Source organism: Poecile atricapillus, chromosome 4 (genome assembly GCF_030490865.1).
Source record: "Poecile atricapillus isolate bPoeAtr1 chromosome 4, bPoeAtr1.hap1, whole genome shotgun sequence".
Lineage (NCBI taxonomy): Eukaryota > Metazoa > Chordata > Aves > Passeriformes > Paridae > Poecile > Poecile atricapillus.
In genome coordinates, this window is record NC_081252.1 from 26,715,455 (window position 1) to 26,728,427 (window position 12,973).

General features: G+C 39.8%; 1 protein-coding gene across 5 annotated transcripts in view; it reads right to left on the reverse strand.

Moving 5' to 3' along the window:
• The window catches only part of TSPAN5 (tetraspanin 5), an 83,401-nt gene that overhangs the window by 15,992 nt on the left and 54,436 nt on the right, over positions 1-12,973 (reverse strand). For all 5 annotated transcript variants that reach the window (XR_009277542.1, XM_058837599.1, XM_058837600.1 and 2 more), the window contains one exon: positions 8,185-8,235. Coding sequence is in view for 4 of the 5 variants with exons in the window: in XM_058837599.1 (XP_058693582.1) it covers positions 8,185-8,235 (51 nt within the window). In the remaining variant the exon portion in view is untranslated. The remainder of the gene's footprint in view (positions 1-8,184; positions 8,236-12,973) is intronic.

Below are 12,973 nucleotides of genomic sequence, written 5' to 3' on the forward strand. Positions count from 1 at the left end.
ACATGTTGACTGACCACTCCTCAGGGTAGCTATGATCCAACACAAACCGCATAGATCAACACAGGCTTTATCTGCCATTGTTTGCTGTCCTTGGAAAGCACCTTTATGTGCATCTGTTGCTAGTCCACATATGGCAATCATAAGCCTAGCTTGGATAAATCCCAAATAACACATCTTAACAATGCAAAGCACATACTGCTTAATTCTCATTTGTACTCTGTATGCTCTCTGCATATGAACCGCAAGTTATCAGCGTTCTGAAGAGACATCTCAGGATACACAATCTTCAGAGAGGCTTTGTCAATAAAACAATAGCTAGCAGTGGGAATGAGAAACACAGACAATGCTCTGTGATTACAGCTCGAGATACACAGAGGTAGTCTGATAGAAGATTACCACTTACTGCTTAGAATACAATTTTCCAGTCTTGTACTCTGGACACAAATAAGTTCTCTGAAGATGCAGCAGTGCAATACCTTGAAGAAAAGCATATTTTGCTTCAAGCAGCAGGGCAACAACTGGGGAATAATATCTCACTTTATGTTGTTAAGATGATCTAAATGTACAATCCTCTAGGAAACTTCCTATTCACTACAAGTTTCTATAATGCCTACTACAACTACTACCACAATATCAGATATTTTTTTGGCTGCAACAGCTACCCCTGGGAAAAGTTTGACACAGATGTACAAACATCTGGCAGTGACCAATTCTGTCTTCAACCCATCTTTAGCCAAAAGCAGAAGGAAACAATTCCAGAGGTGCTTGAGCAGAGGATGTGTAACCTCATAGTCTAACACTGCACCCTCCACAATGTGTTCTAAATCCTCAGGCTGAGCAGTCAGTCATGGAATAGATGGTGAGTGTCCACTTCTCTCATACATCAATGCAAGACCTAAACAAACCACCTGTAAATACTCTAAAGTAAGGCTTTCTACAAATGCAAGGCATTTTTCCTCAGCAACACTATTGCAATTGCCCTCTACAACCACGACTGTTGAATTGTTGCGAGCACTCTGATACTTCAGCATCTAAAAGTAGGAACAACTTTTTCCTCTAGACGCATTCTCATTTTGAAGTACAGCTAGTTTTGAGGTACATGCACACCACTTTCTCAGCAGTTCAGGCATTTGTGTAATCTGTATTTGGCAGGAAATGCTTTGTGTGTACAAAGCTACATACTCAAGTAATTTACTTCTCACTATGGTGTCAACCCAGGGCTCTGCTGTAGTCCCACAAGGAGAGCCAGCAGGACATGCTCCCTGGCTGATCTCCAGCTCATCTGTTTGCTCTGTTCCTCCACCCTCCACAGCCTGTTGTACATAGCAGTCCATGAGTCGCTATTTCATATTTTAATCCAATGCAAGCCAATATTTATTTGGTGTAGTGAAACAACAAAATCATCCATAAGTGAACTAAAATAAGTAACAGTAAAGTTGTGAAAAAAGTTCCTTTATTTGTGACATGCATTTCAATCATTACGATACAATGATGCATGGATGGAAGAGGAAAGACTGACCCCATATTTCTACCCCACCCCAAATTCAGGGGAAGTCAAATGAAATGGTTAGGACTTGGCTCTTTTCTTCAACACAAGGGTGCATTCCACCCACCAAGAAATGTGAGACAACCTAGCCTAGCCCAACAAAAACTCCTACAGAACTGGAGTCTTCTCCTCCTGGTATGTGAGCATAGGTAGGAAAAAAGCCTGAGAGATGCCTGACAGGTCCTCTGTTGCCATGTTTTCCTCATGACCAGAGCCCTCCACAGTATAAGCAGGATCTCATGTATGGCTCAAGGGAGAACAAGGTAAAGGAAAAATGGTGGTCTGGAACACAGGAGCTTGTGATGCCCCTCCTGATGTTATATCTGATGTTACATCCTGATGATACATTTATAGCTGCACAATGGTTTGCCTTTTTCCCATCAATAAAGAATAAGGAAGCAACAGCTACATACAAAAGCAATAAGGGTGCACACCTCACCCCTTCTCCATCTTGTACTCTTTAAGATCATCAAAACAGCTTGTACTACTTTCCAGAGACAGACCCCTGACTCCAGCTTCTGCCTTGGATGCACATCTACATTAATATTTCAGGTCGGATCCAGCAGTCCTTTTGAAGTGATCATACACAAGCTGTGCTTCAGTTCACACCAGGAACACTCTCAGAGGACACAGACTGGATTACTTAAAAATGAAGATGTGCCCCTGGAACACAACTCTTGCTCCAACCACTAGCAGGCATTTGGTCCACGAGATCGCACTGGAACTAGGTAGAAAATAACTCAAACCTTTCAAAATCTGCAGTGTGCAAGCTGGATCTTCAGCACCACTTCCCCTCCTGTTGGTCCCCACTGCTTGCATTTAGTAGTAACAGCCCTCACAGGCTCATCCCAGAGCCAGACACACATCTCAGCTGGAGCAGCGACCCAGTGTTGTCACACCTACAGAATCTGATGCTTTCCTGGGTTCCTAAGGGAGTCACAAGTGCACTAACAAACTAGTGACATTTCCAGATGATATGATGCTAAATAGCTGCTGCTGTAACAGGCACAGTAGCAAACTGCAGGACAAGAGAGAATGGCTCCAACTGAAAACACTCCAGGCAGCAGCAATTTTGAAAAGCTGACCCAGCAATGAAAATTCAAGGTATAAAGAGTCAGAGATAACTTAGGAGAATCATCAGCCTAAGAAACAAAGAGGTGATGCAGTAAGTATATATGAAATTTGGCCCACAGGATGCATGTAAAAGAAGGGGACTCTACAGGAGAATGGGAGAAGGCCGCTATTTTTTATCTTCAGTTTCCTCCAAAGATGGGGAAAAAAAACTCTGCTGCAATGACTCATTACTGGGAGGAAAAAACAAAAACAAAACAAACCAAAAACCCCCCCACACACCATACACCCAAGAAATCCAGAAGACCAGAAGAAGATACATCAATACAAGATCTTCTGAAACATCCATTTTTGCAAACAGAGGTTTAGCCTTTTCACAGGCTTGTCTGCAGGACTTAGTATCACTGGCAAACAGTAACATCTGGGGGGTGATGGTAAATAAAAGTATTTTCAAATGCATGATTTTAAAACAGAAAAATGTCTCTCTGCTTTGTTAGTCATAAACACCATGGAGTTCCTGCATGCTGTGCATCGGAATGAACATAGGGAACAGAACAATACTCATTGAAACACGCCAAATTAATTCTACTCCACAATTTTGTCTCAGCAAGCAAGAAACTAGGTGGGGGATGTTTACAAATTTTATTTCCTTGACTTTTGTTGGCTTTGCATTTCCCACAGCAAGCAGTAATAGCAGCAGAACTTGATTTTTCAAGTGTCTGACGGAGGAGGAAAACTAGTCTAGCTTTCTTGTCCTAACAAAGTAGAGTTCAACAGGTGAATAACTGGCATAAATACATACAAGATACGGATTTTTAGACTTTTCAGGATTAATGACTATCAAATATTGGAACTAGCAGATCATTTAAGAGCCCACCTCTTTAGACTACGTATCTTTATGCACTGAGATTCAAATGAAGTGTAATAGTGGATCCCCTCCTCTCTTCTCCAGTCCTATAAAACCCACACACAGCCCTGACTTAGAGGCAAGATCTAGGCTTTGGGTATCCTCCAGCCTGTAAGGAACATAAGATATGTGCAGTTTCCTTGTTGACAAGAATTTTTAGAAGAACTGTGTGAGAGACATGTATGCACTACAATTATGGAGTGACTAGTCTATCACTCCTTCCTGGTGTCCACCGCTCACTGGGACAATAAGAGAAGTGAGAATTTTTTCTTGAAAACAACTTTAGATTTCACTTCAGGGCAAGGAGAGACAGATTTGATATGACAAATTATGACTGTTTCCATGTACAGAGTTTAGCTTGTCCGAGAACACCAAAGCAGACCTAAATCACCTTAGACAAGTGAACGTCTATCTTAAAACTTGAGATTCAGATTTAGAGCTCCTGCTCACTAAGAATACAATGCTGGCACTCCAAACTACACACAACTTGACTTCTGAGCTGAAGCAACTCATTATGCTGATTTGACTGGAAAAACTAAGAAGCCAAACTCATGCACATTGTCAGCTTCTTCCACTTCTCCCTCTTCACTTCAGTCAACTTTATACACAAATTAAATTTAATCAACAAAATTTGAAAGATTTCTTCCCTACTTTACTACCTCTGACTTTTGCTACCTCTTACTTAAGAGTTTACCTCAAAACCACAGTGCATTCCTCCTAAAAAGTCCCTCTCCATCAACAATCTTATAAGATCTTATAAGAAGACATTAACAGCAATTCATCACTTAGGCTCACTACTCTTGAACATAAATCTCCTTCAAGCAGCCAGGAAGCTTATTTTCCCAAGCACCTACTGGTATCACACCACAAATGGCCTTAAGACCACAATATCTAATATATACAACCAAGGAGGGAAACAGACATTTTGTACAATTCTGGTTTATTTTTAAAGAGTCAACAGAAGACATGACTTGAAGTGGTTAAGAAAAACAATGAAATATAAACATTATCCCCTGCTGGTGAGCAAAAGTGCTGTAAGTAAGTTGCTGAGGTTTTGCACAGACTCTTTGCATGTTAACAATGTGCATGTCACTGTTGCAGGGAGGAGGGTGGAAATCGGCTGCCATGGATGAACTATTTATTGGTACAAGCCCAAGCCTGGCATGCCTCAAAACACTGGGAGACTGTGAGCTATACAGTCCCACCATGTATAGATAGCTTTATTCATCCCCAGAGTTTTCTGCCCCCCACCCCACCCCCAGCTCTCTTTCAGGTTCATGGCCCAGAATGCTAATTGCCCAGCTTTTGTTTAGGGCTGGCTGACTGGCTGTCAAGCCAATTCTATTGCCTACTTGACAAATGAGCTCTTTTGCCTCCCTGCAAAGGCAGTAAGGAAGGCCACAAGACTGGATATTGTGCTTTTCTTTCTCACAAGAAAGTTTAAAGGGGAGAATTCAAGCCAACTTAGCAAAAAAAAGAGAAACTAGGCATCAAGTCCACAAATCTGTCCCAAACTGGCTTTAACTAGCAGCGAATAGGGCTCCTGTGAAGTCTGAATTATTTTTTTACATCCTACAATTTTAATGTGGCCTGGAACACTATCTTTTTACCTTGAAAAGATTCTGTGAAGCAACAAAAGTATATACAAGTTGATGGCCAAGCTATAAAACCACACAGCTGAATATAAAGCCGCACAATGCATAACAAGTTAATCAAAATCCTCCCCACCACCAAATGAAGTTTACAGTAGGAATCCTGAAGACCTACTCCTGCAAAAAACCCTTACAAATTTACACATTATACAAGCAGTGTCAAGTTCAAGTTTGATAAAGTCAAGTTCACTGGGGCAGCACCAAATCTTCACAGAACAGCTGACATCATCTGGCCATGTAGAACCATATCCTGATTGCTTTGGAAAAATCTCCAGACAGAGACTTCATTCAAATCATCTCTGAGCAAACTATGCCAGTACTTGGTCATCTTCACATTATAAAAACAATGTGTTCACTGATGTTCAGGGGAAAACACAGCCTGTGTTTCATTTTGTGTCCATTGCCTTTGTCACTGGGCACTACTGAAAACAGCCCGGCTCCATTCTGAGTTCTTCCTTCAGGTATTTCCATACATGAAGATTGCCTGAGTCTACTCTTCTCTAGACTAAACAGTCTTAGCTCTCTCAGCCTTTCCTCGTAGGAGAGAAGCTCCAGCACCTTTGCTGAATTCTCCAGTATGTCAGCATCCCTCTTGGACTGGGGAGTCCAGAACTGGCCTCGGTGTGGCCTCACCAGTGCTGAAACAGAGGGGAAGAATTCCCTCCCTCAACTTGCTAGCAACACTCCTAGTACAGCCCAGGACACATTCACCCTGTTTGTCACAAGGTCACGGTGCTGGCTCACTGTTTGACTTTGTGTACACCAGGAACCCCAGGTCCTTCTCTAACAAACTGCTTCATTGTCATACAGTGCACCATTACAACAGCCCATATCGCTTAAGGGATATCCACCCCAGCCTTAGGCAAGCAGCAGCCTAGCTAGAGAAGTGCTTTCCAGTTATTTTACAGATCTCTCAAGCCCTTGGATTCCATCTTCAATTCCTCATGAGCAGTAAGAATAACTCTGTCTGGGATCTAACTGGCCTGCCCCGAGCTAAATAACACAGAGCCTATGAGTACCTGGAACTTGATCCTGCTGACAGCAGCTTTTGGCCACTGCCTGTCCTCTAAAGAGCTGAGTGAAATAAAGTACTCAAACTGGTTTGACACTACTTCACCTATACCTAATACAGCATCTTGATTGTTACAACCATGAATTAAAACACTCCATACCAAGCACTGCAAAATAAAACAGTTAAAGAAGTTGGGGAAATATGATGATTTTTCAAGGAAAAACCCATTATTTAAACCAATAAACAGTATTTTATTTTACTTGTTAATTTAAAAAAAAAAAATCTAAAAACCTACTACATATGGAGCCTGAGTCAATGCATATTAAGCTGTGGTGGTCTTATTTGCTCATCTTAACGCAACATGGCATTTTCTCCTGCTTTGAGAATCTGATTAAAAGTGGTTTAAAGATGACTTGATAACAGACGTCCAAATCTCAAGTGAAAACAAGAGCTTTGGCTTCTGGCTATTAACAATTATGAATTGAATGCATTTTCCCTAGAAAAGGGTACAAGCTTTCCCATACAGAAAATATGTAAACCCTAACAAACCAGGATTCCACTAAAACGCCTTCTAGCTGTTAAGACTGGCATACTTTAGACATCAAAGACTAAAACACTATAAAAACTATAACTGTTTTCCCTTTATCTGCTCATTCACACTAAAGAGGAATCATTTGTGTTACCTACTGTAATGATACAACAATGTTCAAACGTCTTGTGTAAAGCCACTCCTAAACAAGGCAGTTCTCTAAGGCTTAGACATAGCTACAAGCTCTGAGAGTATGTTCAGAGTATTAAATAAAATATGTTTTTACATCTTTGCTGAATAAAAAAGTCACAGCACCTCTTACTAAGCCTATCTGAGCTATCCAAATCAGAATCATATGGTATGTAAATACGCACATACATATATAGGTGTATACAGTGTGCATTAGTTAATATCTCATTACTGTTTGTAATGATCTACATCCAAGGCACGCAGAACAATTAGAATATAAGTCAACATCTCAAAATTTGTCCTGAATTTTTTAGAGCCAGAACTCCAGAGCTTCAAAATGTGTTATTTGTTCTCCTGCATGCACCAGTTATTATGCCTTAAGTGAAGATCAATTTATAACTTACTCAGTGTTTTCCATTAAAAGAAGAAAAACCAATTATGTAACTGAACAATAGAGCATCATTGTTAACAGCCAGATTTTATTATTTTCAATCTTTTCAACAAAGAAGAAAAGGAAACACTGGCTTTAATTTCAGCTGTTGTCTTTTAAAAAGCCAGACTCTTCATTCAGTAACCCAAGACATACTGACTTGTTTTGTAAATTATGCCTTGGCAATTCATCTTCTTCCCAATTTCTACAGCAAGCAATCTAAAAATTAGGCTCTGGTTCAGAAATGTTTTCTCTTTCCCCGCCTGCTCACCCCACACACTTCCAATTTCAAAGCTGATTTTAGAGTCTTGCAACAAAGGATGTTCTAGTGGCCAGTTTAATTTGCACAAGAAAAAGCAACAGTTATTCTGCCTCAGGTTTCCCTCGGTTTTCAGGGCTCATCTTGATTTACAGTTTTTTGGGTTTGTTTTCTTAAGAGGAACAGCAATTAACATGCTATGTTAAAGCAAAGCCTGGTGGTGTTTTTTCAGGAAGCTGCCTTCTAAGACATGTAGGCTCCCCCTTCATTCCTGGGGACACCCTGCCCAAACTGTCCCAGCAGGGTGTTCTGGTATCTGAGCTGCAGTCTGAGTGTGCAAGGATTGAAATGGTTATTTTATGGGCAAGTGTCAGCCATCATTTCTTGCCAAGGTATTCTTGGGAAGATTCCAGTGATGTTCCTCTAAGTGACCCAAGCTAAGGTTTTATTTGACAGAGAGGCTTGATTTTGCTTCAGTAGAAACTGTGTGTGAACAGTTAAAAATATGCAACATATTACTGTTTCAGTATTTCATCAGAAAAAGAGAGATAAAGAGGAAAAACAAAGTTTGGTGCTATATTCAACTTACCTTTTCATTCCATGCCCACAATCCAATCCCAAGAAATGCTATGCCAAGGAACTAAAGGAAAATGAAAAAAAGAAAGAGCAGGAATTAGAAATTTGTGGTGGTTTTTGTCTGTTGGTTTTTTTTAAAGATACATATTGACTCCTCTGCTGGATAATAATTTTATCAGGACTGAGGGGCGCTCAGTGAGAGTTTTACAATATGTATCTGGTTTATTTTACAATTTGACTACTTTAAGCTGAAGAATTTAAAACTTGCACAACTCAGGGATGTCCCACAAAGGAACAGTAGATGCAATAGGTGTCACTTTATCAGTACCGAGCAAGAAAGGTCCTTTTTGAGTTTGTAGGACTCAAAGCAAACTCAACAGTCAAATAACACTTTTGTTTGCTATTTGACTATTGCATCACCACCGCCTCTACAAAGCAATTGCCCTGGCAGCATTCCCCCAGTGAGAAAGAGGTTTTTTTTAAAAATCTTAATTACACATTATTATCAGTTTTAGCAACGCTGTTCACATAAACTAACCCATAATTTCTGAGGGGGAAAAAATAATCAAAATAATACCGGTCTGAAAGACTAAGAATTTTTAAAAGCCCTGCAGCTAACATTTGATAACTTTTCTAATACTATTTCATAAGTTTCTCCTCCAAGGGGTTCAAAAACACCAAATTCAAGAGATAGTCTTTCCCCCATGGTGAAAAAGAACACAATCTTTGACTTTGTTATATCCCTGTGTCCTCCATTCCACTGAATAATTTCAAATGCATTATTTCCCTCCAAATCTACAGGGATTCCATACAAAAGCTACACTAACGATCAGTGAAACAAGCAAAACAGGCAGAATAAGCACTCCATCTCCCAACATCATTACTGTGTATTTGGCATAATACAGTATCAATCACATAAAATGTTTAAAAACCATTTAGTAGATGTCTGAGCACACGTCTAAATGTCCATCTGTCTAACTTGCATATTTGATTTTGAAAGTGCCAACTACAAAGAAAACTATTTTCACTGTAGTTTCAGGGCATATAATAGAACGTTGCTCAAACATAAAACTGGTTTTCTTTTTCACTTCTCCACACTGCAGCGTACAGACTTATTTTGGCACATAAATACCCTTTCTTTTAAGATCAGTGTAAACAGTGAAGAATCCTAATAATTTCTCTTTTGCAAACAGAACAAATGTGTTTTTCTGTTGAAAAGTGGGTGGAGGCAGGAATATAAACTTTAAAACCTTTCCCAGAAATGATTTCAACAGTTTCAAACAAAGACTCCTTCCTCAGACGCACTTTTTTTGAAGGGGCAATTTCAGCTTTGTATTACAAGGAAATCTGCAAAGCACAACCCATTATCAAGCAGAATATGCTTGCTACGATGCCCTGAAGTTCCCAAACACCCCCTGCATTTCTCTGTCTTCTCCAATTGTTCTGTGCCAGCTACCCAAAAGACCATGCATACTGGGAATTAAACTTTTCCTTTTCGACTTGAAGAGTCATGATTGTAAATTTAAACAACAGTCAGCATTCTTCTAATGAAACTTGCAGGCTTGGCTGCAATTTAAAAAAGATAAATGGAAATTTTTCTTAGATGGAAAGCAGGACTGCTGGTCAAGAAAGTCTTATTTCAGACTTCATTATTTATAAAGTACAAGATGTGGATTTGAGAAAGTCAGTACAGCTTCTTGTGATACACCACAAAAAAAGCCAAAAAAGGTCATCTTACCTGTATCAACACTGCCTTTTTTATGTTTATAAAGCTTGCCAAAAATTGTGTGTAATCTTTCTGACTGCAGTGATTATTTGAAACTTGAGATAAAGCTGTTCAAGTTTCCAAATCTCTCTCAGACAATTGCAGCCCTCTTTTGCAGTAACAGGCTCCTTTCCTTCTTTCTTACATAGCCGAAGGCATCACGGTTGAAGAAAGAGGAATGAGGAGGAGGGAAGCTACATATTATAAAAATTCATAAATTACATTTGGAAGTGGCAAATTGTTATCTGTAAAGGGGTACAAAACGTTGTTCTGTGAACAGGTTAATATGGTTTTGAACAGAACAAGCACGGAAAACTAGAATGGAAGTATTTGACCAGTGCATATGAATGCAACTTTACATTCATATGTATCAGCTGCAGGTCTGGCCTGGCTTCACTGACTTTACATAAATTTAATCCAGTCAAGCATCCTGATCCTTCACCAGAACTTGACACTTAAGGATAAGATTACCTCATGAGTTGCAAAAGGTGACTCAGAGTAAACTACACAGGTCTCAAGCCAGGCCGAGCTCATCCCCAATTACAGACTGCGTGATTAGACCGCAGTGTGCTAAACTGAAGCACCTAAAAAGCAAGGTTGTCTAGCTTCTGTCAAGAAAAAACCCAGAAAACTCAGGTTTCAGTTTTCAAAAGGATAAAAGAATTACATGCCCTCTCATATCTGCTCAGTCCTCTCCATACCCTAAACTAGAAATTATTTTTTTGAGAAGATAAAGAAGAGCAGATGAGGAACAACAAGCAAGATCCAGTAGGAGAAAAAAGATTCAGAATGGAATCACAATCTCTATCACAGGATGCTGTGGAAATCAAAAGCTTAATGGCATTCAGGAAAAAAAAATATATATAACTAACATTTGGCCCATAGCTATTGAAATGTGATTCTGATGCAGCTTCTGGCTCAGAGTTTTTACACTGATACTCATTGGGAGACTGAAATCAGGAGACGATTGCTGCACGCATGTTTTGTTGGTTAATTGCCTCTTGATTTGGAGGAACTTTACTTGCACTACTCGAGACAAAATACAGAGGTAGACAGACCACTGACCAAAGTCCCTACAGTGATGCCCTAGGAAAGGCCCACCTTTGCACAAACACAGCCTGCTACAGGGATAAAGCACACAGACTGCTCTCCGTAACCCCCACCGGCAGAAAACAGATGTTCATGAGAAGGCTTACACCTCTCACCAGGATTAACTTTGGATTTTCTTGACAATTATGAAAGAAACTCCTGCATAGCCTAAAATTATTTGGAAGCAATTCCAATGAGCAATAAAAAGGTGGAAGTTTACCTCATTATCAACAAAATGCTTTACAGAGAAAAAGTCTCAATTCTCCACAGACATCTAGTAAGACCATCTGGCCAAATTATAAATGGTCACTGCTGCAGAGCATGTAAAATCTCGATTTCCTTTTTTATAAAAAAAAAAATTTCAGGAGAATATTAAAACATTTCTCTGGAGTATTAGCCTTAAAAAAAAAAAACAAAAAACAAAAAAACCCCAACTTGCATAGCAGTATTTTTCCAGCCCTAAGTTTTCTACTCACAAACAAAACCCAAATATTTTCATTTTTCTCTTCTATAACAATTAAATGTATTTAAAAATAGAAGGTGTAGCAGTATTTGTGCTGTTACTCTGCTTGTGAGATTCACATGCTGTTTTCCGAAGTGAATTGAGCATTTTGAGCTGTATGTATTTTATTCTCAGTCTTGCCTGCATGGAGGAAAATGATTCTTTTTTGGTAGGGCTGCAGCATCACACAGCACAGCATTGCATTTAAAGGCTATTGGGGAAAACACTAAAAAAAAAACCACTAACAAAAAGCTCAGAAAATCTTTGAGAGACACTTAATCATAGAGCGACCAGCACTTACTAAACATAGGGAATTTTTTCATCTCAGCTGACATTCTTAAGTAACTTGGCACCAGTTTTCAACCAAAAGGACAACAGCAGCAGGCCAAGCAGTAAGAGGTTGGTTAATGTGCCACACGCATAAACCAATGTACCTTCAAGTGTGGTTACATTAAACACTTGTGAGAGGTGGAAGTCTTGTGCAGGCACCTAATTTCACCTTCCTTGTGAAAACACAAACACCAGCCAAACCCTGCCAAAACTGCTGAAGTTCAGAACCAGAGCTTTCTGGCTAGAGCTTTTCTGGTTTGTTGGGTCAGGGAAGCAGGGGGCTGCGTATTTAAGTCCTGTATTTTGGAAGTGTGAAAAACTCCCACCTGCCCTTCCTTTGAGGTGCCACAAGAAAATTTTGTGCATGGTGTTAGCATGGAGACTACCAGGATTCCCACGGACACTTCTGTGTTTCCTCCACACCAGTATGCTGTAGGTTATTCACTGAGCAAGACTTCCTGCTGTGACTCAAGTGGCACAGCATAGAACACGAGGTACAGTATTTTACCAACAGCACAGCGGTGATCAGGACAACATGAAGTACAGCATTTCACACCCTGAAATACAGTCAGGAAAACACAGGGCTCCTGAGCTTTGCATATATATAAAGCAGTGCTGAAAAGCTCCTAAATGAACTTCAAAACCCCAAATGGACAATTTTTCCCAAAGAACTTCCTCTGCAGTAGTCTGTGCTCAGACTCAAAGTTATTTTAGCTGCAATACTCACTGCTTCTTTAAAGCATTTTATGTCAAATAAGTCCTTTTGCCTTTTGAAGCCAGGGCAAAAAATAAGCTTCATGTGTGTGTCCGCTTTTGTCAGTGTCAAAAAAGGATTTATTTGTTGGTTTTGTCACTTGTTTGTTTTTAAGTAGCTCTGGCAGAGAAAGAGCACCAAAGTAGCAATCAAAATGAAGTTTCACACAGTCTTCTTCTCTCCTCCAAGCCAGTGATGTGTACTCTCCTTAAAATGTCACTTAGCGTTCTCTCAAGCAGAACAGATAGGACATCCTCCCAACTCTACAGCTTTCACCTGGACCAGTATGACATGGAAGGGAAGTACCAGAAGTCTGCTCTTATTTCTTTTTCCATATGCCCCAGTTTCAATGACTTTTCCAT